The 27559-nt window shown below is 45.9% G+C and overlaps 1 protein-coding gene across 3 annotated transcripts in view; it reads right to left on the reverse strand.

Moving 5' to 3' along the window:
• LOC149325216 (cyclin-dependent kinase 8-like) overlaps positions 1 to 27559 on the reverse strand; it is a 73315-nt gene that overhangs the window by 36968 nt on the left and 8788 nt on the right. For 2 of the 3 annotated variants that reach the window (XM_089562765.1, XM_089562764.1), the window contains exons 2-7: positions 17511 to 17769; positions 16841 to 16916; positions 15965 to 16075; positions 12383 to 12523; positions 11049 to 11106; positions 2028 to 2159 (exon numbers count right to left, since the gene is read on the reverse strand). In XM_089562765.1, coding sequence (XP_089418891.1) covers positions 2028 to 2159; positions 11049 to 11106; positions 12383 to 12523; positions 15965 to 16075; positions 16841 to 16916; positions 17511 to 17638 — 646 coding nt within the window. In that variant the 5' untranslated portion in view covers positions 17639 to 17769. The remainder of the gene's footprint in view (positions 1 to 2027; positions 2160 to 11048; positions 11107 to 12382; positions 12524 to 15964; positions 16076 to 16840; positions 16917 to 17510; positions 17770 to 27559) is intronic. The other variant, XM_089562766.1, reaches the window with a different exon arrangement.

Below are 27559 nucleotides of genomic sequence, written 5' to 3' on the forward strand. Positions count from 1 at the left end.
ACTGCATACAGAACGCGCAGTGCTGAACAGAAGTGGCCCCAGGTTTCGACTTAGGTGGTGAACACAGTGTTCTGCCACCTAGAAGATTCTCGGCTCAAGCAAACTGCCAGCACGCATAAAACGCACGCTACTCTGGCGCTACCTCTGGCAAGTGACGCATGCCATACAGATGACATCATCAGAGAGCAGACGACAGCGCACTACACTGGTGCCAATGTAGTGCGCTTTGTGATTTATTACTCAAAGTGAATCTTCATAAAAACGGCTGGGCCAACAGCAGAGATTAATATAAGCCCACTACTTACTTGTTCTTATTGGCAACAGAATAAATGGATTTGAAACTCTACGAAAGGATTTGCCGGGCTAGTTGGTTCATTTCTGAAATAAAGATTTAACTGCGCAAAAGGGTTAGGACGCAAGGGAGACACATTCAAGTTGTCAGTCTGCACTTCTAAGTGTCGTGAATGTGTCTCGTTTGTGTCCTAACTCTTTCGCGCAGTTAAATCTTTATTTCATTTTTTGAAACTCTGTTAAACAGGATCGATGAAAAGGAGAGAACAAGAGAGTGGCTTAGTTGAACTAACAAGGTAATGGCAATGATCACGTAAGAGCCGCGACTCAAGACCAATCAATAAATCACATTCTCAACTTTCAAAACGTTTCAAGGAAAATAACAAGTTGTCAGCCATTTTGATTTCACGTGGTATTGTTTCAAGCACAGTAATGAATTAAGCACTGCCCACAAGTATTACAGGTTACAGGAGGTATGTTCTTACTATAGCTAAATTCTAAAGATTAGAATCTAATTTCTCTTTGCATGCCGACACTTTTCACAAACAAGGTCCAACAATATAACCACGAGCTCAACCACAATTTATTGCAAATGTTTCCTATATACCGCCATGAACAGACAACCAGTCAAAGAGGGCAGAGGCTGGAGCATTTTCTAGCAGGTAGAAGCATTATGACATCCAAATGCAATAGGCCTAAACGCACGATGCAAATCACATTTATCACAATTCATGCTAAGCTCGCACTGTTTCCTAACTAAAGCAGAAACGGGCAGTGTCGCAAAAACATGCCAATCGGAGTAAAGATTTATGCCGATGACGACTCGCAGACACCACGTAGATAGCGCACCACAGAAGTCTGTCCTGCGCGGCTGTCACCTACGTATTATGGCCAGCAGCAAACATCCGGCTATAACGAACAAAAGGCACCTGATAGTCACACTTGTTACAAGCAGGCTTGACTGTACACCCCGCCAAATCTTTAACTGGCTCAGGCGTTGCATCGCTGAATGCACCTTGTAAAAAGGTACTTTTCGGCTACACCGCTGGCATATTCATGCTGTAATTTGACGCATGAGATGGCATTTCGTGGTTCCTTTTTGTTCATATGATGTTTGAGAGGGGTACATGCGTGTTTAGATCAAAGTTATCAGAAATAATCATCGTCTGCCACTACGAAGAGCCGAAACAAGCGGAATACGCAGCAATGGTTCTGGTGGCGCATTTGCGCTTACTATAGGTAAACGGCTTGTCCGCCATGAAAGGAGTGGTAGTTTACCCAGAGGATGAGGCCATATGGACCAAAACTATTGCTGCGTATGCCGCTTGTTTCAGCTCTTCGTAGTGGCAGACGATGAATATTTCTGATAACTTTGATCTAAACACGCAAGCACTCCACTCAAACATTATATGAACAAAAAAAAACCACGAAATGCCATCTCACACGTCAAATTACAGCATGAATATGCCAGCGATGTATAAGAAAAGAACCTTTCTTTTTTTTTTTACAAGGTGCATTCAGCGAACCAACACCCGAGCCAAATCTTTAAGATTTGGCCGGGTGTACTGCCCTCGTATAATATGTATACTGCTTTTGGAGCTATAAATGTACAAATGTTTCCGTGCTTTTCATCTTTGTATTGCATTCATACGTACAGCACATGAATGCCTTGAGGCTATAATAAACTATACTAAGCAACTGGAAAAGAAGAAAGTAGCGTGCCCCCCCATGCTCACCGATGGCCTTGGTGTAGTGCCGTGCCCCCAGCAGCAGCTCTGGTGCCCGATACCAGAAGGTCACCACTACGGGGTCCAGGTCGGCCAGGGGCTTCAGCGGAGAGTTGAATAGCCGCGCAAAGCCCATGTCCGCTGCGCACAGCACCACCACCACAGCACAGGGTCACACACAATCAGTCACTTCTGCTTGCACAGCAGGCGTTTCGAAACCTGCCCTCATCAAGAGCTGAGGCTTCATACTTTTTTGCATACCGCATAGGTCTGTGCAAATATTCGATAACTTCGAATTAAAGGGTTCGATATTCGATTCAATTCAAATGTCTGGCATGTGAAATCTCAAAGTATTTGGCTAAAGCAAATAATGTTTCTGGAATGCTTGCTTCAAGTGGTTTGGTCCAGGCTACCCCCTCCAAAATGTTGCTGCAGCATGCACACGGCCGAAGCCCCGACTCTATGGACAGGTGTAAAAAAAAAAGCACACGACAGCGAACGCGAGCGCGGCACCCAGGTCTGTACCTGCCATTGTGTCTGCGCCCGCGCTACCCGCGGTTCGCATATGCCGGAACTGGCACGGCGGCGTGTATCAATTGGAAGACGTACAGCTCCCTTGACTTCCGCAAGAACAGCCCGAGTTGACGGGAGTAGCTCCGCGTAAAATTGGCTAATCAAACACAACACAGCCAGCATGAGCCACATGGAGATGGGTGCCCCTTTCCCACACCAGAGGCTCCATGGCTTGCCTCGGAAAGCGTGCTTTTTGCAACTTGTGTTCCTCAATGCATCCTTGTAGCTGCACCATGGTCGGACGCGCTTCTCGGTCACGTCGAATTTCCTCCCCTGCTGCACGCCTTGGCACGTTCGAGAGCAAACTCCCAGCCGTGCCCAGGGTGGTGCCCATCGTACTAAAACTGCGACACATGATGCGGCAGCACACGAAAGCCACAACTCCTGGGCCTTTGACAACCACAAAAGGCTGGAGCTGGTGATATTTCCTTCGGGAAAACAGGGAGCGGCCCGTACACGAATGCGGCCCTTACACGCATTTATACGGTACTTCTGTATCCACTTTAGCACATCACCTGATGTCTGTCCATCACAGAAAAATACTAGAAGGTAGATGAGGTTGTAGCTTATGGCCAGAACACAGTGACAGCGTTCTTTACAAGTTGAGGAGAGTAATTTGTTACAGAGACTGCCAAGTGCGCCATGACAACAGTTTCCGCAGGAGATGCAGCAGAGCGGAGGAATACTGATCCGTGCTCAGTGACCGACAACACAAAGTGGCTTGTCTTTGCAATGCATGATTTTAGAGTGAACACTCTTACGGGGAGACACAGACCTTGAAATCGCCAAAAAAAAATGTTAAAATTTTTATTTCGCAAAAATGGCATATTCGGGATCGATACACTCTAAAGTTCCTGCCTAAAAAGTTTCAGGGTTGTTACGTTCTTCTGGTGTTAGCAGCCTCTGTCGCCCGCTGCCGCTAGCGAAAGAGGTATAGGCGTGGTACTAAGCCAAGAAAACGACAAAGGGGAAGAACACCCCATTTTGTTTGTCAGCAGGAAGCTTACTTCGAGGGAACAAGCGTACAGCACAATTGAAAAAGAATGCGCTTGCCTGGTGTGGGCTGTCGAGAAACTTCGCTGTTACCTTTTGGGCTCTGAATTTATTCTAATTACTGACCATCGACCGTTGACATGGCTCCAGCAACTGTCTCAAAAGAACGGCAGATTGCTCCGGTGGAGTTTAACTCTCCAGGAATATGCTTTTGTGGTAAAGCATAAGAGAGGTAAACTTCATGCGAATGCAGACTTCTTAAGGCGGGCGCACGAATAAGTACGCCATCTAGTGTTCTTGTCAATCAGGCAATCATTCATGCTTATTCCTCTTTTCAAATGTTCGCTACTAATATTTTTATTTTAGGGCAAAAATCTGGTTGCATTTGGGAAGACTTTTGGGCAGTCTAATGAGGCAAACAAAGGCATTTTCGGTGAACAGAATTGACATCCTGGGCACCTCGGTGGCTTCTGTGGGGCTTGGTTGTTGTTTGTTTCCCCGTCTGCCCAGCCATCAGCCTCTTTCAAGAATGGGACACCGGTGGCTTCGGCCAGAGGTTCCAAAAGACACCGTCGGGGCAACCCTTGATGCCTGGCCAGTGCAGTCCACATCTCTTCAACGGCACGGAGGCCGTCACAATGATGTGTGGGTGCTTTCATCCTCGTGCTACAACCCCCTCCTCCAGCCAGACCTCGGAATGGTGTGCTGCTGTGCTGTGCTGGTGCTTTCATCTGTGGACTCCGCCCACCAGATCTCGGAAGCAGGATTTCAACTGCGCCGAACTTGTTGTCATGACTGTTATATGAAGCAGCAGTGTGTGTTGCACTTACGAACTTCGTTATTGTCGACTTGCGACTGTGGGGTAGCTCTTCACAGCTATTTGCACAACAGCGGAGAACTTGTTCAGTTTATGTGGCGCCCTCCTAAAAGGGGGAGGTGTTGTTACGTTCTTCTGGTGATAACAGCCTCTGTTGCGCTGAACATATTGCTGATTGCTTGTTCATCGTGACGCGTATGAAAAACGCTAATATCACGGGTTATTACTCGAACACATCATACTAAAACACATAACCGTCTTCCTTGAAAATGAAACCATACTCTCCCCATTTCAGCATGGCTTCCGCCAAGGCCTTTCGACAGTAACACAGTTATTAGAATTAGTCCACAACTTATCCCACAGCATAGACAGACAAAAGCAAACCGATCTAATACTATTAGATTTTTCAAAGGCATTTGATCGGGTTACACACATTAAACTAATTAATAAACTAGAATCAACTCTAGGTCATGGCTCTATAGTTAATTGGATTAGCAACTACTTATCAGGCAGAACACAATTTGTAGAAATTAATCATCAAGCCTCCCACGTAGTAAATGTTGTGTCTGGTGTACCTCAGGGTTGTGTCTTGGCACCTGTTCTTTTCTTGATTTTTATAAATGATCTGACGACTAATCTCAACGTTAATATACGACTGTTCGCCGATGACTGTGTAATTTATCGCGAAATTAATACATTAGAGGATCATGAAGCTCTTAACAACGCATTACATTCTATAGCAAAATGGTGCACTGACTGGCAGATGACACTCAACGCTACTAAATCTGCTGTTATGACAGTTTCTAGAAAGAAACATAAATCCGACTTTCGGTATACTATAAATGGCACACCACTTACTGTAGTGACTAATCATAAGTATCTTGGCGTACTAATAACCCATGACCTCAGGTGGAACGCTCACATGAACAAAATCACCTCAACAGCTTTGAAACGACTCTTTTTTCTTAGACGACGCCTCACATTAGCCCCTTTTCAAACTAAGCTTTTAGCCTACAATGTTTTGGTTAGATCTGTTCTCGAATATGCTAACGTCGTTTGGTTTCCTTATACTAATCAAGATATAACCAAACTTGAAGCCGTTCAAAGAAAAGCAGTCAGATTTATATTTAACAAATACAAAATAACCGATTCGCCTACTGAATTAATGAAAATTGAAGGAATAAAATCATTGCAGACCCGTGCAAAAGTCGCACGACTAAAACTCATGTTTCAACTAATAAATCGACATCTAAAACTCGACACTACTAAATATATTTCCCTTTCCGAAGCAAGATCAACGCGTCATAAACATTCGCATACATTAAGTGAGTATCATTTCCATACTAACTGCTTTAAAAATTCCTTTTTCCCACTAGCAATTCGAGAATGGAACAGCCTTGATCCATCTATTACTAACTGTTCATCATTGACAAAATTTAATATTGCAGTTGAGAGTATGTCATGTTATTAGTTATTCATTCCTGGTTGCTTGCGTTCTGTTTACTATTATACCCATGGTTATTTGTTTTTTTTATGTGTAAGTTTTTTTTTGTCAAACTATGCAGTGTTACTTAAACTAAACACCTATACTGTGTTAATGCCTTTGCAGTGTACGATTATAATATTTACTGTTTACTTATTGTCTGCGTATTATAACAACTAGCAATGTTTCAACATTTTGTTATTCTTTGTATAATACTACCGACATTAGCCTTATTTTATGCGTTATTTGATTGTTTTCGTCACAGCTCGGTTGTATTTTCGTTTTACCGTTTGTTTTTCTTAACATGCTGACCAGTTGAATGTTCCAATTATGCTTGACCGCGTTCTGTTAACCTTACTAAGCCCTCCTGCCACAATCCCAATTGGGATTAGCAATATTTGTAAATAAATAAATAAATAAATATAAGCGCCACGGCAGAGCACTGTGCCGCTCTTTCCTGCCCGGCTGCCGAGATGGAATGAAGGCATTCCAGACAACCTTTGGCGTCGCCGCTTGCTCGTCGTTCGTCGAATCGCCCAGAAACGTAACAAGGTCTAAGTTCGACCTCCAACTGCAAAATATCTATGCATTTCGCGCCTATGAATCCTGGAAATGGCGATTTCGGAGCAGAGAGCGGTAGGACATCGCGCCCGTCCCTTCCCACGACCATGTCCCCGATGGCCGCCATCTTGGTTTTATTTGAAAGCTGGGCCCCTTCCCCACTGCCATGGTGGTATTACTCACTACTGTGAAATATTTTTGAAATGCCCACATTCCTCTGTCTTTTGAAGCCTCTACAATGACCTCTGAATGGCTGGCGCGCACACTTCAAATGTGATTTTCTCACCTTAGTGTTTTTTTGCCAACTTGAATAAATAGCCTTACGAAAGTTTTAAATTGTGAGCCTTTCTTGGCTCATGAAGTGGCATGAGACGGAAGCTGTAGACGGAAGTTGTCCGCACTAACTGTCAATCATAAGTTGTATGGTAATTTAAAATAAAACGTAAAAGTCGATTAAGCAACAGGTGATAAGCAACATATATGAAATGAAATAAAGTAAACAAAAGCAAAAAATAATAAAACGAAAAATAAATAAATAAAATTTAAAAATAAAATTAAGAGAAATGGAGGGAGAAAGAGAGCAGAGGAAAAGGCCTTCACATTTCTGCTCTTGAAGGGACCCTGAAATGGTTTCTTCAATCATATTTTATTGCAACAACTCTGTAGAGGTGGTCTCTGCGAGTATTCTAGTCTGATTCAGAAAGCTGCGCGTGGAACCAATAATTTACAAACAATTTTTCAAACTTGCCGCTCACAGCCGATTAGGGCGACACCTCACCGCGCGTTTTTACCCGCCCCTACCACTTGACGTAAACTGGGCAGCCTTGGCCATGGACTGGGCGACCCTTCTCATTGGCTCTGCCAATTGACGTCACGCGCAATTTTTGCAACATTTCATTTGAAACTGAGCACTGATGCTCCTTGAAATATTATTTTATTGATTGCTTATTATTTTTTAAAAACATACGTATACAGAGGTAAGAATCCAGCGCATTTCTTGAAATTAATGTGGTACTTCCGGTAAAGAAGGAAATCCGTCTGCTCACAAAAGCATGTGTTTTCGTCAAATCTCGGCGCCCGCCTTTGCGAGTTTCCTAGCTGCGCCGACGAGTCACTGCTATAGTGTACTAGAATTATATATATCGCTGCTGTCGTCGCCCTGTGGGTCTCGGTATGGCGTGTACTGAAAGGCTCGAAGCCCATCTCAGTGGTGGCTGCACGCAGCCGCGCTTCGAGCTCCGGATCCATGCTGTTCGAGTAGCAATCAGGAGACAGATGTGCGAAAACTTGGACGGCGCGGCACCGATCGTCATCAGAAAGACTGCCAGCTATACTCGAGCAGCGACAAAGCATGCCTGCTTATGTTGGGAGCTTTCGGCAACGGCACAGCTCGCGGGCTCTCCGAGCGACGAGCTCTGCTGCTGCCTGGCTGTCGTGGTCGTCGCTAGGCCTATAGCTCGTTTCGCGTCGAAGAGGCAGCGGCTGGCGCTTCGGAAGTCGCCTGAGCTATAATAAAAGGCTTACTCTACACATCGCTTTACAGTCAACAGCATCATCTCACAATAAAGTAATAGTATGGTCACTTTCCGCGACGCCTTCAGCCGTGAAGCGAGCGGGTGCCAGGCGAGCCGGACCCCAACGTCAGGCCAGCGGCAGCTGCAAGGCGGTTGTGGCCAGAAATTTGCTCGTATCGCGGTTGTTACCTTTACCAGCAGCTCAGTATTGGTCAGCGATCCTCAAAAATGACACATTTTTCACATTTCTTGGCCTAGGGTTTATTATTTACGTCAAGAACACGCTTTAGCTCATTTTTTATGACGCCGGCAGACCTGATCCAGGCCGGTCGGCCGGCCGGCATGCTCGGCGTACTTGACATTCGCACAAGGAAATACAAAACAGCCATTCTACCAGAGATGATGCTTTCTAGATTCGAGCAACGACAACATGTCTGTTAAAAAGTGGATCTTTCGGCAACGACACCGACTGCGGCAACGCCGGGCGACGAACTGCGCGCTGGTCCCAGCCTGCCCTAGTCGTCGCTAGGCCTAATGGTTTCGCATCGCTGACGGCGCTTCGGAAGTCGCTTGCGCTATTATCAAAAGGCCTACTCTTCACATCGCTTTACTGCGAACTCGTCCCATAATAGAATATATATTCGATTTCCACGACGCCTTCAGCAACGGAGCTAGCAGACGGCAGGCGAAGCGCCGCAGCAGCGCCAAAGCGGCTATGGGATGAAATTTGCTAGTATCGCATTCATCACTTGTATGATCAGCTCGGTATTGGCCAACGACCATCAGAAGTGATGCATTTTTTACATGCATCTATACCAGGGCTTGCTATAAACGTGAACAAACAATACTAGCGCGTTTTTCACTCGCCGGCGGCCGGCGTCAAGGCTGGCAGGCCGGCCCGGTGTGGCTCGGCCCCGAGCGCCCTGAGGAGCGCGCTGTACGTCATCACGACGCTGCCGCTCTCCGTTCTTGCTTTGGCTCCCGCTTCCCGTCGTTGCGTCTGCCGCGCGCGGCTCGTCGTTGACATCTAGCAAGTTGCACGCAGGCGACGAGCTGCGATCGGACGTTGCGACGCCGTTCGCAACAGCGCACCGCAGTGAATCGCACTCACTTTCGCACATGTGTCTGCGACCACCGGAAGTAAACAAGCAGAGCGCCATTGCCTGACGTATGCATGGGCGGAGCATCGGCCCGTCTTTTCTTTTTTTTTTTTCGGAGCGAGCCCCGCGTGTATGAGTTGAGGGTGGTATGTGGGGGAGAGGAGGAACATCATTTTTAATCGGCGATATCTTCGGTGTTGATGGAGTTCGCTTAACAATTTTTGCGGTGCGGCGACATGTGATGGAATACCGATCACTCGTGGGCTTTTGCTAACCTTGGCAAAGAGCTTTTCAGGGTCCCTTTAAGCAGACTTAACTACAATCCTGTAATTTTTCATTATGTTTTTAGGAGCAATTTCAATTAATCGTATACTGCTGAATTCAGACAGAACTGAACTGTGGAGCTGCGTTTTTTTTTTTTTTGGCAGAGTCAAATGTCTCAAATTTTGTGAATCATCATGTAACCTGACTATACTTCATAATCATGGTGCTTGGACAAAATTCAACATTTTTAAATGATGAGGCATTTCACCAACAATACAATTGGCATAGCTACAGCCCCATTTCAATCGAAACCAAAAAGTGTTGAAAGAATGTGTCTTAACGACTCGTAAGAAAGAACTAATTAGGCTTGTTATTTTCCTATTATATGGGAACTAATATAGATATACTGAAACTAATTACGTTGAGAAAACAGGAAGAAACTCATAAACACATCTAATTTCATTACGATTATCTTTAATACTAATAAAAATACTTGAGTAAAACACGTTTTTGGGCAAGTTGGTAACATTCTTGATTCATACTGCAGCGACGAAACACACACATACAGAGAAGAAACACGCAAAAAACACGGACGAACGCTGCTTTTGTCCGTGTTTTTTGCGTGTTCCTTCTCTGTGTGTGTGTGCTTCTTCGCTGCTAATAAAAATGTTCATTCCAAGACACGCGTCTCCTTTTAATGGGGTGTTTTCCCCAAAGGAGCAAAGCGTGCTCCCAACCACGTAGTTAGCAGTGCCACCACAGGATGTCACTGTGAGCGCTCAAACTGGAGCTAGGGAAGTGCGAATGGAGTGAACGCAAGAGTGAGGGCGAGCTTTCCCCAAAATCAATGATTTATGCAGCAATAGTGCAAACACTGCAAGGCAGATTAAGACAAATGAGAGGGCGAGGAGGATGGAGGTTCGAACAGGTGAGGGGGCAATGCGCTTGCTTAGCACCACACCCGCATCGCAAGGACTGCGGTGGAAGGGGAGAAGTGGTGTAAAGCGCATACGCGCTGATACTCTCTGCCCCAACGAGCATGTACACAGGTGTCAACGCCATACCTTAAAATGTGAGGAGCGAACGAGTTTCCGTACACGCTTGTACAGGCACTGTAGTACGCTGCTTGAATCAAGTGTTGTGGATATGACAGTGCAGTGATGTCGTGACAAGCTCATAAGGAGCACAATGAGGTTTCGCAAACACCAGCAGGCAAGGTGCACTTGCTTGTGCTTGGTTTAGCACTTTACACAGCACAGCATAAACACTGTGTCATTTTTTCATAACACCTCTTTTACAATCATTTACACTGTTACTTCAGTTTCGCAATGCATTTTCTTCGTGCAGTCGGGGACAAAAAAGTCTCTGCACTGCATTCTCCATAAACAATAAGCCGCTGGATGGACACCACACTTGTGGAGGTTGAAGTTAAATCCTGTTCTTTTACCTCCACAAGCGTGGTCTCCAGTCAGCGGCTAATAATGAAGATATCGGCTTCACTTACGGAGCATGCAGTACGAAGACTTTAGTCCCCAAATGTACGGAAATATTGCATGCATGCCTAAGTGTATGCGCATCAAAAGTAGAAATACTAGTGCCACACGCATGAACAAAGCTACAGCTGTGCAAACTGACGGTGCAAGGCTTAAAGAAAGAAAACAGAGAACATACACTGGATCCCACACAGTGGTATCACGTCAGCCCCACGCAGACCCCGTCACTCACCAATCTTCACTCTGCCTCGCTCTGGACCTTCACCCATTACAAGTATGTTGGCTGGTTTCTGAAACGGGAGCAGACCAAAAAGGCTAAGCAAAGGAACACACACAAGGAAGACGCAACACTCCTCCCACGGCGAACAATTAAAGCAACAAATCTCGTTCGCAAGAGTCGACTCATCTCAATCACTGGCACTGCACACATCCATGTGTTGAGGGGCACAGACAAATCCTGTTCTAACTGCAAAGCGCAAACTGAAATCGCTCTGCATGCATGAATAATAAAAGTGGAGAAAAAGCGCTGTCACTAAATTCTAAACAAGCACTCGTGAAAGAAATTCTTCCGCTGTTCGAACTGCAAGTCACAGGTTCCAAGAAAAGATCAACGGCCAAGGTCAAATTACAGAGGAAACCAGCGTCAGTCAGAATTCGCAGCATTTACTAATGTCTGAATTACACACGGCGATAAAAAAATTCGTCCAGATTACCTGGACATGCTTGGCTATTAGGAGCCTTTTCTGGCACAGCGACATGCCCTACAGACCCAATGTATAAAGCACCTGAAATTTCGGACCGAATGCAAACTGATTGCTCTATTTTTCTGACCTCTTCGCACTCACTGCAGCTCCAACACCAACAGAAATGCCACCATATTATGCGTACAGTGGTACTTCATTAATTCACGCTTCAAGGTGGATCAAGAAATTGATAAAATAAAGTGGAACTGAAGCCAGAAGGGAGCCTTTTAAATGGCGGTGATCATGTTCCTCATAGGCTCACACATTGAATATGCTTGGGCTCGTACCGTTCATGTATGTCATTCACTGCACAAACTTAAAATAGTGAAAGTTCGCGCAACTCATCCCTGTCTGGTCCTTTATCGTGAATGCGCAAAGAGGCAGCAGCAAAGCACATGGCAGGCATACCAACGCACAGAAACAGCGAGCACAAGAAAATGGCAGTGCTTTTCAAAGCGAGAAGCCTGTACCCATAACAAAACACATTGTAGCTCCGTCTGTTCAGTTTCTTCAAAGCCTGTACCCATAACACTGTAGTTGCAACTGTTCTGTTTCTTTTCAGCACAATTAATTTACTTTACATTGTGACACGTCATACCGATGTTTGAGTCATGCTGTGACCCAGTAGTCACAATTTATCTAATGTTTTAATCAATTTTCAGTTCCGCAGCCAAATGCGAGCTGTCACTACCCTCTCAGCCAATCGAATTTCCTTCACACTAATGCCAACTACGATGCCAGGTTGCCTGTTGAACGGGACCCTCAGCGCTGCTGTCACGCGAGAACGGAGCGGGAGGTTGCAGCAGCAGCAGCAGCAGCGTACCAAATCCCTGTGCAGGACCCAGTTGGAGTGCAGGTAGTGGATTCCATCCAAAATTTGGTAGAGCAAAGACTTGACCATGCCCCGTGGCACCAGCACCTGCTTCTTGTTGGCCTTGGCCGTCCGGTGGAACTTGATTATGTGCTGCACACAGGGGGACAACAACAACAACAACAACCACGGTCAGGCTGGGCTGCTGCATCCCCGTTTCTGTGACACCCATAGAACAAAACTGCTCGAGAAGGCACCGCAACAACAAAAAAAACCTTACATCACGTAATCCAGGGTTTGACGGAATCCCGCCTGGTCAGGTAGTGGCATAGTAGAATATGAACTTGGGTCACTGACCGCGTCAAAAAGGGGGGGTTAGTTGACATTTCAGAACCGCTACAGGTTCCTGGTTCACAATCTTGATTCAAGATTGTGAACAAGGAACCCGTAGCAGTTCCGAAACATCAACTAACCCCCCCTCTTTTTGACGTGGTTCAAGATTGTGAACAAGGAACCCGTAGCGGTTCCGAAACATCAACTAACCCCCCCTATTTTTGATGTGGTTCAAGATTGTGAACAAGGAACCCGTAGCGGTTCCGAAACGTCAACTAACCCCCCCTTTTTGACGTGGTCAGTGACCCAAGTTTACGTTCTAAAACCTTACTTCAGTCTCCCATACTTCCCTGCCAAAGCATTAACAAGCTAAAAGTGCAGTCATCACCCTCATCATCACCGTCAGCCTGACTACGCCCAGTGCAGGGCAAAGGCCCCTCCCATATCTGTCCAACTAACCCTTTCCTGTGCCAGCTGCGGCCACCCTACCCCCGCAAACTCTCTAATCTCATTCGCCCCCTAACTTTGTGCCACCCACTGCTATGCTTATTTTATTTATTTATTTATTTATAAATACTGCGGTCTTGAACAACAAGACCATCGCAGGTGGGTACTTAATTTGTACAACACCAAAGGACAAAAAAAAAAAAAATACAGCAGACAAGGCGTCACCAGCAACAAAATTACTACATCACACTGTATCGTTTCACAACATTAGAATACATACACAATAGTCATCGATAGTGCATTCATATAGCAGGTTGTGGCCCAGTTCTACACCAAATACACCTAAGCAAGGTTACAGAAAGAAGAAGTGCTAACACAAACAAATGGAAGACAGTGACATGAACAAGCACCCACACTAGTTTGTGTTGGTGCTTCTTCTTTCTCTAATATGCACCTCCAGCAAACAGGTCTACTTAAGTATGGGTCGTACTTTTCTCTAATGCCATTACTGATGCACTGCAGACCCACTACGACAAGGACAGCCTGTCTGATTCAGTTTTCTGACCCACTGTATAAAAACCACTTGATACGGCCTCCCATGAAATCCGATACTCGGTTGTCGATAGCTCGGCTAGAGCCACAGCTAGAACTGTTCATCAGAATCCCACTGCAAGCCCACTTCAGCTGCATTACCAAGGGCCACTTTGTGTCCTGGAGCACTGTACAGCATCCTGCACCATCTACGTCAACGGCTCCAGCGATGCGGTAGCCCTGGAGTGCCTGAAGACAGCCTGCCTTGTAAACGACACTCAAGATGGTGAAATCGGCACAACTCCTCCAGCAGTGCTGAGTGCAGCCAAAGCGCACAGTCATTGTACTTTTGTGACCTCTGCGGCTTTTTACACTAAGTGGGCCACAATGCCAGCTGTAGCAACTCAAACTACTTCCTGCATCTAGTATTCTTAAACCATATCTAATGAACAAAAATGCTGATGTCACACTGCAGTTATTACTAATAAAATTTTTCACAAAGAAGGAGGATGGTTACTGCTTCCTAAGTAAGAGGTTCAGAGCTCCTAGAACTTTACACCAATAACCTTTTCTTCCAAGATTTGAATGAAGCGCATGCTGGTTTTTGCATGAGACAACTCATGCAAATTTGTGTCTTACTTGTTCATGCAATAAAGATAGCAAACTTCTACACACAATACAGCAGTGCTTGCTTCACCTGCTGAATTCTGCTGAACATACATGACTTTTGGCAAGCACCAGAGAATAGACTTGATGGTATGATATGTGGGCTTTAACGAGACACGGATCGATTTCAATCGCCTGGGGCTTTTCTGACGTGCATTCACATCAGACAGCACAAGGGCATCTCCTGCATTTCACCTTCATGAAAATGTTGCATTTTGGCAGTTGCATTTCAATGGAAACGAAATGCTAGAGGCCCAAGTACTGAGGCGGTTGAAATTATCCGAAGCCCTCTACTCTGAAGTCTCTCATAGCCTGAGTTGAGTCGCTTTGGGATGCTAAACCCCATAAACCAAACCAAACCAAACCACAAGCAGATGAACGCTACAGCCCCTAAACCACCGCGGCAAGTAGAATATACCGTGTGCAGCTCAAAGCAATAAACGTGGAACGATACAATCATAAAACAGCAGTCAGAGGCAGATGGAGATACAAGGCGATAAAAACTTGGAGGACGCTTAGGCTTCACCTTTAAGAGCAGAACGCAATGGCGCTATCAGAGGTGCAATGATGTCAAAGCTATAGCTCTTGTTTGCACTGCCTACATTTTGCCTATGACCTCTGTGACGATTAAAAAGTAGTGCGCTCCTTGTGGTGAGCAAATATAGTAAATGCTTTGCTGCAGGCTTATTACATGATACATCTGTCATGAGGTTAATAAAATGCACTTTGATTGGCAATGAAACACGGTCGCTTTCTTGTGCCTTAGACCAGTCAGCCATAAAACAAGCACAAGGTAACACGCTTCCCTTCATTTTTTTTCATGCGGACAACTTCCTGGGACAACTTGCGTACCTTTCGCAACGTTACTCCTGACGTATGAAGCGGCATATAGGCTTCTGTGGAACTGAACAAAATGTCTCCTTAGAAGAACTTGTTGTTGGGCTAGTTGGTAGTTATTCATAATTAAATTCAAAGGCGCCAAACCATACGCACACACACACACAGGAGAAGAAAGAAAGACGAGACAGAGCGCGATTTTGGCAAAGAGTAGTGTGACAAAAGCCAGAGAGAAATGTGCGGTAGGGGTCGTGTACGAAGTTCCCCTCTCCTGCGGCAGTCCCTACATCGGACAAACCGGGCGATGTGTCAATGAGCGGATCAGAGAACACCAAAGAAATGTAGAACAAAATAAAGATGGCCCCCATTTACCCATGCACATCAGAACCTGCCCATCGCGCACTTGTGAACCACGCTTTTCTGATGTGCGGATTTTGGCAAAGAGTAGTGTGACAAAAGCCAGAGAACTGATAGAAGCATTCCATATCGAAAAGAGGGACAACTTGTGCGTCAGCGAAACGTCGATAAACCTGTATAAAGCTGAAAAAGCGTTTTTTGATCGCTGCTTATCCTCACGAAGCTGAATGTCTTCCTTGCGCATGCGCCGACAGTGACATATATGTACGTGTCTTTCTGCACATTAAATCAGTTGAGGCGCTCTTTCTCGTCTTTCTTTCTTCTCCTGTGTGTGTGTGTGCGTATGGTTTGGCGCCTTTGAATTTAATTATGAAAATGTCTCCTGGCAAGACATTACCAGCCACTGAACGGACGAGCACTTACCCACAGGTCGTGCTCGGCAAAGTCAAAGAGGAGGTAGACTTTTCGGTCATTGTGCGACAGGAATACCCGCTGTAGGCTGATGACGTTTGTGTGTTTCAGCTCCCGCAGAAGCTGCACAGAACACACGGCAATGAAGGCGGCATACAGCACTCTTAACAGTGCACACTTCGCAATCATCCGCATATAAATGAGCTGGTTCAGAACAAACCAGTGAGTCAGTACTTCACAGTGTGCAAATAAGTCATGTGAAGCAGTACAGTAGTGTTTGACTTAAATCACAACACAAATTTTCGTATCCAAATGCTGACAATGAATGAAGGATAAAACAATATTAATATGCTGTCGAAAATCCAATGCCACGATAGATGCTGCACACAGTGTGCAACGACAGGCTGTGCAAACTCCTCATCTATCACGTTCGCACATTCTCCGTGACCATGCAAGATTAAAGAGGCTCTGAAAAGGGGCTCTCAATAAAGGTTCGGCATTCCTGTGATGTTAAAGGATGAAGGATGCTGCTTCACGATTATCCGCCAGCAAGAATTTTTAGGCGTTTTGTAGAAGCTGAGTCAAAATTTGAATTTCAGCGTCTTCGTGCGTCTCTCCGCTCGTCATTTTTAGCAAGCTCAAAGGTCGGCGCTCCTCCCCCGACCCCAATGGCCATGCGCACAGGAATTCCCCGAGGGGGCAGGGGAAAATATGCTGTTTTAATAACAGCACCACTGAGCAAGCAGGCAAAGCTCTGCTTTAAGATCTATGACAGCTGAATATTTGCTTTTTGTAACACATAACAAAGAGCATTTTTTCTAACAAGTTAAAAAAACAAACAGAAACATCATCGTTGGGCTATTAGCTGAAGGGCTGAAAAATGCTTACCGCAATCTCTCTGCAGGCAGACATTGAGATGCCAGTACCTTCAATCTGCTTGAGTGCATATTCCTTACTGTCCGTCCTGCAACGAGAAGGGAATTCTGCGATGTCAGCACGAGTCAGTCCAGCCACTTTTGAGGCCCACAGCTGCTAGAAACAGGCATTGAGACAACAAAACAAACTCGGACAGGAAATGGACAGGAAGGAAAACAAACAAGGATTGCTACTATCACCTAAAACTTCAATCTTCAGAACAGGTAGGTGCCTTTACACAGGCACAAAAGGGAAAAGCAGCACACACTCGAGAAAGGAAAACAGTAGTGCTGAAAAAACACACACACAGCTGAAAAACGACGTAGGACGAGTGCGCTTGTCCTAAGTTGTTCTTCAGCTGTGTGCGTGTTTTTTCAGCACTACTGTTTTCCTTTCTCGAGGACAATGAACCATCTAGCCCAAATAGAAGTTCTTCTAAACTATATGCAGCACACACGCTTGTTCACCTTCCTCCCTGTCTGTCAGTCGGACTGCGGATCCCTGATGAAAACCAGAGGTCTTAGCCCTCGGCAACATCCATCCCTTCCTTGCTCACATGAGCGACATACTGAGCTTGGCCTTAAAAGCGACCACTCTCATAACAATCCTCGACACATCCTGGCAAGGGGAGGAGAGAGCGCACCCGTCTTTCCGACGAGCCTTGTACACGTGTCCATAGGTGCCCCGGCCGACCTTGCAACCCTCGAACTCAAAGATGTCTTCCACCTTGGCCCGCACACTGGCTGTCTTCACCTTGAAGTCGTAGTCCATGGCTGCCCCCAGCTAGTGAGAGTGGCGGCGGCAGCAGGGGAAGCACCTCCCCTCCCACCACCAGAGGCCGATGCCGAGGCTATCGAAACACCAGGCTTCGAGGTAGTGGCAAGGGCCCCATGGCACACAACCTGGAAAACAAAGAAACTGCAGTCAGCGGCAAGGCAAAGTGAAAAAAATTCAGCCATCGTTTATGCTTTTAGTAATGCAACTTTCAGTGACAGCTGAGTTGGCGAGAAATGCTGATGCCATTAGAAGTACTCAGTAATTCCAAGTAGGTGTGTAAGGTGGGGGTGGGAGCAGTGCTGCCAACCCTAAGGATTTTTCCCTAGACCTAGGATCTAGGGAATGTGGACGTCATTTAGGGGAAAAGGGATTTTTTGTATAATCTAGGGAAATTTCATTTGCTCGCAGAACTTTTTTTTTTTCCTTCAAATTGTGAAGACAGTACAAGCTTTTCGTTATTTTTTCTCTACGACTCACAGAGGCCCGCACAACACCAGCGCGCACTCGAGTAAAGCCTGTTTCACATGCAAGTGAAAACGCTTTGTTGCTGTGGCGCAAAAGCTTTTTAGAGCCATCGCGGCGGCTCCAGCAGTCAGAGCGGCGATGTTCCAACAAGTTAAAAATTTGATTGAAATTTGAAAATTGAGCGCTGTGCTGCTCAATTTTCAGTCGCTTGCATACGAACCAGCCTTTACACGGACGTAGTCGGACGTGTATGGTCCCTGACATGGCCAGTGGCACCCGCTGATGTGATCTGACATGCGACCACCTTCCCTCAACACACGTGCCCCTTCCTCGCGCTGTATTTGGACCTCGCTGCACGACATGAAATTCCTATTTAGTAAGCATATCTGCATGTTTATTGTGATAATTAGGAAAGAACAAGGGTGCCGTTTCTTTGATAAAGGAGCGCCAGGTTGGAAATCTTAGCTAGTCTAACTAGGGGAACAATTCCCAGTTCACCCCCCGCGGTGGCTTGGTGGTTATGGCGCTCGGCTGCTGACCTGAAAGACGAGGCTTCGATCCCGGCCTCGGTAGTCGAATTTCGATGAAGGAGAAATTCTAGAGGCCCGTGCATTGTGCGATATGAGTGCACGTCAAAGAACCCTAGGTGGTCGAAGTTTCTGGATTCCTTCACTACGGCGTCCCTCATAGCCTGAGTCGCTTCGGGACGTTAAGCACCAATAAATCAAACCAATCAAACTGTTACGTCCGCCACCCTCTAGAGAAATCGCAGCAAATGAACAAGCAGCTTTTATGTCGTAGTTTCTGTACACTCCTCAAGCGACCTCCAGGCATTTTGTACGTGGTATCCTTCAGCTTAAGTCTAAACCGACCCAACATGAGGGAGAAAAAATTCAGTTAATTCCACATGCCGATGCATGTTTACTAATATCTTCCGTACAATGAAAAAAACAAAACATACCCGATATAGGGTGTTTAATTTGCAATTTCCAAAGAGCACTACGGTTTATCTTGTAGCTTCATTTAGAAGTTCTTCATTTCAGATCCTTCATTTCAAATTTACAGCTAATTTGCTTACCAACGCCTGGTAATAGGGTAGCTGCATGATAAAACTTGCTACTGAACTACGCATAAATATACATTTTTTCACAATTTAACACTATTTTTTTGTATCTAGAGAAATGTAGGGATTTTTTGTTTGCAAATTTGGGGAGAAGTGGCTCTGGAGGTTGGCAGCACTGGGTGGGAGTCCGACCCCACCCCCCCCACCCCCACATAGTTGGGCAAGGGTGCTGGGAAGCCCTGGATCACACATGTCTAAGCGTCCACATGAAACTGTGTGTTGTAGAAAACAACGCACAGTCACGCATGCATCTTTGCAAGCCCACCGAGACAGGTTCAGTGAGGGAAATGGGTGAGAGGGTACGCCTGTTCTCTCTCTGTCCACAATGTCACAATTGGTTTATGGAGGTTTGACGTCCCAGAGTGGCTCAGGCTAAACGGGACGCTGTCGCAAAAGGCTCCGGAAATTTCGACCACCTGAGGTTCTTTAAAGGGCCACTGACCAGGGTCCGGACATTTTTGAAAAACAAGCCCACTGCATAGATGAGGCATCGAAGATAACCTCTGCAAAATACTAGAGCCATGCGCGCCCCGAAAAGCTGCAAAAATTCAAATCAAAGCAAGCTCGTTCTTTCGTTCAACAAAAACGTCCCCCCCCCACTACTCTGAACCCCCTTGACGTCATGGGGGTTACTTTCGCTAACGGCACTCCATTGGTGCATCGTTCTGACTGACGGGAGAAGGTTGGGCGTAGCCTTGGCGTCGCGTCGTCTGCACGCTTTCCGCAGCGCCTTCTGTTTTGCCACATGCCTACAAACCCGCATGAAGGAACAACAAAAAAAAAAACTGCGGAGGGAGCGTACGGCAACAGCCTTGAACCCTAGCCATAAAAAATAAAAAAATAGTAAAACTGAGTGAGTTGGTTCGCCCCCCGCCGTGATCACGTCACGAGACGCTCTGCATGCACGCTCCCTTCTCAGTTTCTTGTCTTCTATGCAAGCCCCCCAAAACAAGGTTTTAATTAGTAGTGCAGCAGAGCCTTTCCCTCGCTCGCCCACTTGACCGTTCCGCACATACACCGCTTATCCTTCGTTCGCCTTGACTCCAATGAATGACATGGGCTTTGGAGCGGAGAAAAGACACAAATATACAGAACACAAACACACATGGAGAAAAGCAAACGGGCGGTTGCCAGGTCCGCGCTTCGCCGTGTGTTTCGAACACAACCGACTTACGCCCCTCCGCTCGTGAAACGGTGGGGAGGCCTGAAAAAAATGAAAAGGTGGCTCGCTAACTGGGAATGACAAACAGATGTATGAAAGGATGCGCTCGCTAACAAGTCTAGCGGCGAAACACCGCGAGGAGACCCAAAGAGCAAAACAGAGAGAGTGTTAGAAAACCCGCAGCCCCCCCCCCCTCCCCTCGAATAGATCCAGTAGCAAAAACCAGGAAAAGAATTCTATTGAAGGCGGGGCCATGACGTAGACATGCGACGCACTCCACAGACACCACGCCTCCGGCTAACATCGGAGAAGGAAGGGGTGATTTTGCCTTGCCAAGCCTACTCGACGAGGAGCGGGAGAGAAAAATCTCGAGGAGGGAACGGAAGGAGAGGAGGCTCGCTCCAAGAGAGGTAGAGAGTGTTTTCGGCCAGAGGGTGGTCAGTTGCCCTTTAACGTGCACAGACACTGCACAGTACACAGGCTTCTAGAATTTCAGCTCCACCGAAATTCACCTGCCGCGGCCGGGATCGAACCCAGGTCTTTCGAGTCAGCAGTCGAGCGCCATAACCACTGTGCCACTGCGGCGGCTACGACGTCACAAGTGGCAACAGTGTTCTGACCAATCAGCGTGGTGAGCCACGCCTGTTCACTCCCCCTTTTTCCTTCTCACTCCTTGGTGTTCAGACGGTAACGACGCATGTGGTCTAAAAAGCTGTCGCTGTAAACTCTGCACATTCTCGTTCTCCCCTGGGCAGAGAAAGGACAGTAGTAACCAAACTACAGATCCAACGTGGCTTCCCATTGAAAGTACCAATACCTAAGGCCATCTGTATCACATCACCGCTGATACAAAATCCTCAACAGCACCCGCTGCCCATCCACCAGGATAGCATTCCGATCAGCAAGATGATGGAAGATGACAAGGTTTTCAGTTATAATAGCACACACCATGAATGACTGCTCAACAAACATAATTCCAACCACGCAAGGACCCACTCCTGATGTCACCACACACTAGGCATTACAACCTGCTGTGTCTCAACTGCAACCAACAAAGCAAGAATGACTCCTCATCCTTTGAGGACTGAAGCCCAGTGAGCTGGAATGGACAAAAAATTTATGGGCAGGAAGATAAAAAGAGCGGTGGCATCTAAGCATTCAGTAGTCGCAAGATTCCGCTTTAAAGTGCTGCAACCAAAGGAACATCCATCATCATCAGCAGCAGTAGCAGCCTGACTATGCCCACTGCAGGGCAACGGCCTCTCCCATGTCTCTCCATTAACTCTGTCCTGCGCCAGCCACAGCCACCTTATACCCACAAGATTCTTAATCTCATCCGCCCATGTAACTTTCTGCCGCTCCCTGCTAGGCTTGCTTTCTCTAGAACCATTGGTTATCTTTTCCTCGCTAACATTGCAGTTTGTGTGCGTTGGTATCACATGACATGAAGCACACAACCAGACGAGGATCGGTAAGAAAGACAGGTGAGACAGGTGATTATTTTGCTGCCTGCACTAGTGTGATTTCAGGCCACAACTTACCTATATATTCTGCACTGCATTTAATAATAAACTGCTGCCAGTTAGTGCTCACGTGTCACCTGTTTTCTTCACTACTCGTCTGGTTGTGCGCTTAAACTTTCATGTCTTGGCTTTGCATTACATGCCTTACCCAAGCCTAATTTTCTTCTTGATTTCAACTAGGATGACATTGATTCATTTTTGTTCCCTCATCCACTCCGCCCGCTTCCAGTCTCTTAACGTTAGATCTATCATTTTCCTTTCCATACCCCACTGTGTTATGCTCGATTTAAGTTCAACCCATTTCGTTAGCCTCCACGTTTGTGCCCTATAGGTTAATACCAGCAAATTACAGCTGTTGTATACTTTTCTCTTGAGGGACATCGGCAAACTGCCATTCATGATCTGAGATAACCTGCCCTATGCGCTCCACCCCATTCTTATTCTTGTAGTTATTTCACTCTCGTGATCCGGATATGTGGTCACTATCTTCCTTAAGTAGACGTATTCCCTTACCACTTCCTGCGCCTTGCTACCAATCGTAAACAACTATTTCCTTCCGAGATTGTTGACCATTACTTTAGTGATCTGCATATTAACTTTTAGAACCGCCCTTTTACTTTGCCTGTCTAAGTCACTGATTATGCTTAACAATTCATCCCTCGAGTGACTTAACAAGGTAGTGTCATCAGCGAATTGCAGATAACTAAGGTATTCTCCATTAACTCTTATCCCCAACTGTTCCCCATCCAAGTCTCTGAATACCTCCTGTAAACAAGCAGTGAAAAGCATTGGCGAGATCGTGCCTGCCTGCCTGACACCCTTTCGTGTTGGAATTTCACTGCTCACTTTATGGCGAACTATAAATATACCCCGCTATAAATATCTCCCAGTATTTTCACATAAGATTCTTCCACACCCTGATTTCGTAATGCCTGCATGAGTGCTGAGGTTTCAACTGGGTCAAATGCTTTCTCTTAATGTTTGAAGATGATATAGGGGTTGTTTATAGTCTGCACATTTCTCTATCGCCTGTAAATGTGGTCTATTGTCGAGTAGCCTTTATGAAAGACTATCTGATGATTTGGTTGACTAAAGTCTAAGGTTGTGCTCGTTCTATTAGTGATTACCTTAGTAAACACCTTGTAGGCAACGAACAGTAAGCTGATCAATCTGCAATTTTCCAAGTCCTTGGCATCCTGAAGACATAAAACCACGCAGGAGACAGGAACAGGACACAGAAAAGATGCAGACAGGACGAGCAGTCTATTCTGTGTCCTGTCTCCTGCATAGTTTTATGTCTTCGGAATGCCTTACCCTACTAGCCTCTCATCACACACTCCTTGACATCTCTTTTTTCATGAATTAAAAGGGTGTTAGCATTCTGCCAAGCTTCCAGTATGCTCCAGGTCGTAAAGCACTGCGTATACAGGGTGGCTAGTTTTTCTAGCTCAATCTCCTCACCGTCCTTCAACAGGTCTGCCGTCACCTGCTTCTCACCAGGTGCTTTCCCCCCTTTGTATTGCTCCTAAGGCTTTCTTTACTTCCTCTTTCTTCACTAGCAGGTAGCCCAATTGCTGTGCATTATTACCTCTCTCATTAACGTCCTGATTACATTGGCTATTGTATATATTTGTGTAGAACTCTTCCGCTACTTTAACTATCCTATCCATACTGCTAATGGGCGCCGCAGCGGTGGCTCAGTGGTTATGGCGCTCGACTGCTGACCCGAAAGACGCAGTTTTGATCCCGGCTGCGGCAGTGGACTTTCTTTGGAGGCGAAATTCTAGATGCCCGTGCACTGTGCGATGTCAGCGCACGTTACAGAACTCCAGGTGGTCGAAATTTCCGGAGCCCTTCACTGTGGCATCCCTCATAACCTGAGTCGGTTTGGGACGTTAAAGGGACACTGAGGAGAAATTGAAGTTGGCTTGTATCGACAGAATACCAGCTCCTGATTACAAAAACGCCACTCATACTGACAACAAAGCTCTTGTAACGTAGAAAAGAGCAAGAACCAAAATACAGGTATCGCCGCCACAGGCCAAACTCGCAAGTACAAGCGTGATGAAATCATAGGACAAACAGTGTTGCTAGAACGAATGGTTCTAGCAACACCAGGAACCGAGAAACCATGCATCACTGAGGCGCAGCCAATGCATGCGCAAATCTCCTTGACGTCGCCAGATGGCGCCACGTGCCCGGCTGCTACGCGCGCTCCTGAAGCATCGGGACAAATCAGCGCCTGTTTTCCGGCGGTAGGCGGGCTCACGGTATTCCGCTAGCGGTAACAAGGTACACGGTATGCTAAAGGTGTCTATTTGCGAGAACTTCGTTGACGACCTCGAGAACGAGATCCATCGTAACGCTGGCAAAACGCCAGTGCAAACGTAATCGAAGCGACTGTAGTGACGGCCGCAATAGCCGATAGATGCCTTCAACGTGCGGCCGGCGGTAGCTTTCTTTTCGGCTGCTGCTAGGCCGCACTGCTGGCAGCCAGAAATCACGGAGTCTGCGTTACGTCATGTGCACGTCATGTTTCACGTCTCTTAGTCCTGTGTCGTCATAGACGAATCCCAAGTTTGAATCAGAGCGGCGGGAAAAACTTTTTCAACTTCGAATCCAAATTTCTTAGAAATAAATGCATCTTTCGCTGCCGGCCAAGTGGCAACAAAGCCATGACATGTCGAACTATCGGATTTTACTATAAAAAAAAATATTAATAATGCTCTCCTCAGTGTCCCTTTAAACCCCATAAACCAAACCAACCAAACCAAACCATACTGCTAATGGCATTGCCCTTCCTGTCTCTTAGCACATACTAGAAAACCCAGTGTCACCTCAAATGTCCCCACACCTGCAAACGTACAACTGCCGATATTATTTGAGTGAAATAACACTGCCGTTTTTGAATTTTCACTCCTATGCTGCCCCATTTACCAGAACGCAGAGGGTTTGACATAACAATGACAAATTTTTGGTCTTCTTCCCAATTACAGACTCCCTCCTAGTCTCCCTGCTCCCTTATTAGTGATGTCTCTTGTGTCACCGCTGCTAGTACTTGCCTGTGCACACTAAAAGAAGATATATCTGTCTCACAAAGAAAGACAACACACTAATACAGGGAAACTGATACTTGTAGCTAGAGTCCTCTTTTACATTCTCCTAGGAAATGAACACACTGCTGTGCATATCCTCCCGAGCTATGCTATGATAGTTTGGGCTCCGAAACGTGATTAAATATCATCTGCCATATTTCAAACCTTTTGCTGTGTGCTGGGAAAGTGCCACTATACAGAAAATTATGAAATTTTTGAAGCACAGAAAAAAAAAACTAAAGCCTCCTCTTAGCTCGAATGTGTGTATGTTTCACTGTTACAAAGGCTAAGAAGTGCTTAAAAGTGCTTTACCCCCCACCCCCGCCACCCCCCGTCAAAATGCATGTGAATCCAGGTGCTAGTTTCGATCACCGCCATAAAATGTTCCCATGCTGACTCCCACCTTTCTGAGAGCTCCTGAAGAGAAGGGGAAATGGTATGACTTTAACCACATTCTGTGGATAGCAGCACAGGTTCCAAAAGTAACCGGGAAAGAGCTTTTTGTGGCATTACTTTTTTCCTTCAATGGCTGCCGTGCCTCTGACTCTGTTGTCCAATACATGAGAAAAATTTTTCACTGCCTGGTCTCGGGAGGATATGACCGATGCCGAAAAGGAAGCCTGAACAAGCTAGAGTATACAGAAGGCCTTTTGTTTCAAGGTAAAACCCAGTGCTACCCTGTTTTTGCACCATGACAAGATTCTTATAAAAATCAGGCTAAACTCGATTTCTATCTAGAAATGATATCTTCAAATTAATGTAGCTCACCAAGGCTAACAGCTCACAGACACTGGCACCAGATACCTTGAACCCGTTTTAGAGTGGATGTTAAGTGAACTGTTGATGACTGCAATCCTTAATCAGTGCTCGTTAAAGGGACAGTGAGGACAGCTCTATCAATATTTTTTTTAAAGCAAAATCCTATAGTTTAGCATTTCATGGCTTTGTTGCCACTTGGCCAGCAGCGAAAGATGCATTTATTTCTAAGAAATTTGTATTCGAAGTTGAAAAAGTTTTTCCCGCCGCTCAGATTCAAACTTGGGATTCTCTTATGACGACATAGAACTAAGTGACGTGCAACATCACATGACATAACGCAGATTCCGTGATTTCTGGTGGCCAGCAGAGCGGCCTAGCAGCAGCCGAAAAGAAAGCTACCGCCGGCCGCACATCGAAGGCATCTATCGGCTATTGTGGCCGTCGCTACCGTCGCTTCGTTTACGTTTGCAACGGCGTTTTGCCAGCGTTACGACGGATCCCGTTCTCGAAGTCATCAATTAAGTTCTCGCAAATAGACACCTTTAGCATACCGTGTACCTTGCTACCGTTAGCGGAATACCGGGAGCTCGCCTACCACCGCTGATGCTGCAGGCGCGCGTGTAGCTGTCGAGTACGTGGCGCCATCTGGCGACGTCAAGGAGATTTGCGCATGCATTGGCTGCGCCTCAGTGATGCATGGTTTCTCGGTTCCTGGTGTTGCTAGAACCATTCATTCTAGCAACACTGTTTGTCCTATGATCTCATCACGCTTGTACTTGCGAGTTTGGCCTGTGGCGGCGATACCTGTATTTTGGTTCTTGCTCTTTTCTACGTTACAAGAGCTTTGTTGTCAGTATGAGTGGCGTTTTTGTAATCAGGAGCTGGTATTCTGTCGATACAAGCCAACTTCAATTTCTCCTCAGTGTCCTTTTAAATCCCGTTTTTTTTTGTTTGTTTTTTTACCTAAGATGTTCCTTAATTTTATAGGCTGGAAAAGCGCTTTTTTCGGCATAGCATTTTCAGTGGTGTAGTGCATCAGAATGCAGCTAAGACATGCTAACAAGTAGGATGGTTAACTAATACTGAATAGTTTAAAATCACTGTTAGTCTACTTTCTTTATGGAGAGACATGCAGCCCACCATAAGTAAAATCCACATCAGTTTCTAAAATTTCGAAAATGCAATTACTCTCAGCACTGCGGCACAACAAATTCTGTAGACATCGTGCCAATCTACATGCACTTGTGAAAAGCTTGCAAACAAAGCAACCTCTCCAGTACATGCAACTCATTGAAATAGACAAAATTTTTAAGGCCACAGCAGCGAGGGTAACTGTGTCTTCAAAATTCGAAAGATTGATATGGACATTACTCACAGTGGGCTAGACACCACTCAGTAAGAAAGGACACAAACAGTAATAGTCAAAAAGTTAAGTATACAATATTAATTAATCAGCCTACAAGAACGTCTTCGCCGTATCCTGATGCGTCACATTGCTGACAATGTTAACAAGAAAAAAGAGCTCCTATAGCTCAGAATGCCTATATTTAAAAATTGAAGAACATCTTAGGTGCAACATCCGTTATGCCACGGCTTCACATTACGGTAAATTCAAGTACTTGTTAAAGTGAGCTACTAGGACACACGTACTGACCTGATATATCATTGGCGTCATTACATTAGGCACTACTGCTTTGTACTTTAAAACGCTGTTGAAGATTAAAAGAATGTTTTTAGAGATTATGTGCAAAGGGAGACTGACCGAGCACAGGTAAAGAAATGCTGCAC

Source organism: Amblyomma mixtum, chromosome 10 (genome assembly GCF_055824585.1).
Source record: "Amblyomma mixtum isolate Tamu chromosome 10, ASM5582458v1, whole genome shotgun sequence".
Taxonomy (NCBI): domain Eukaryota; kingdom Metazoa; phylum Arthropoda; class Arachnida; order Ixodida; family Ixodidae; genus Amblyomma; species Amblyomma mixtum.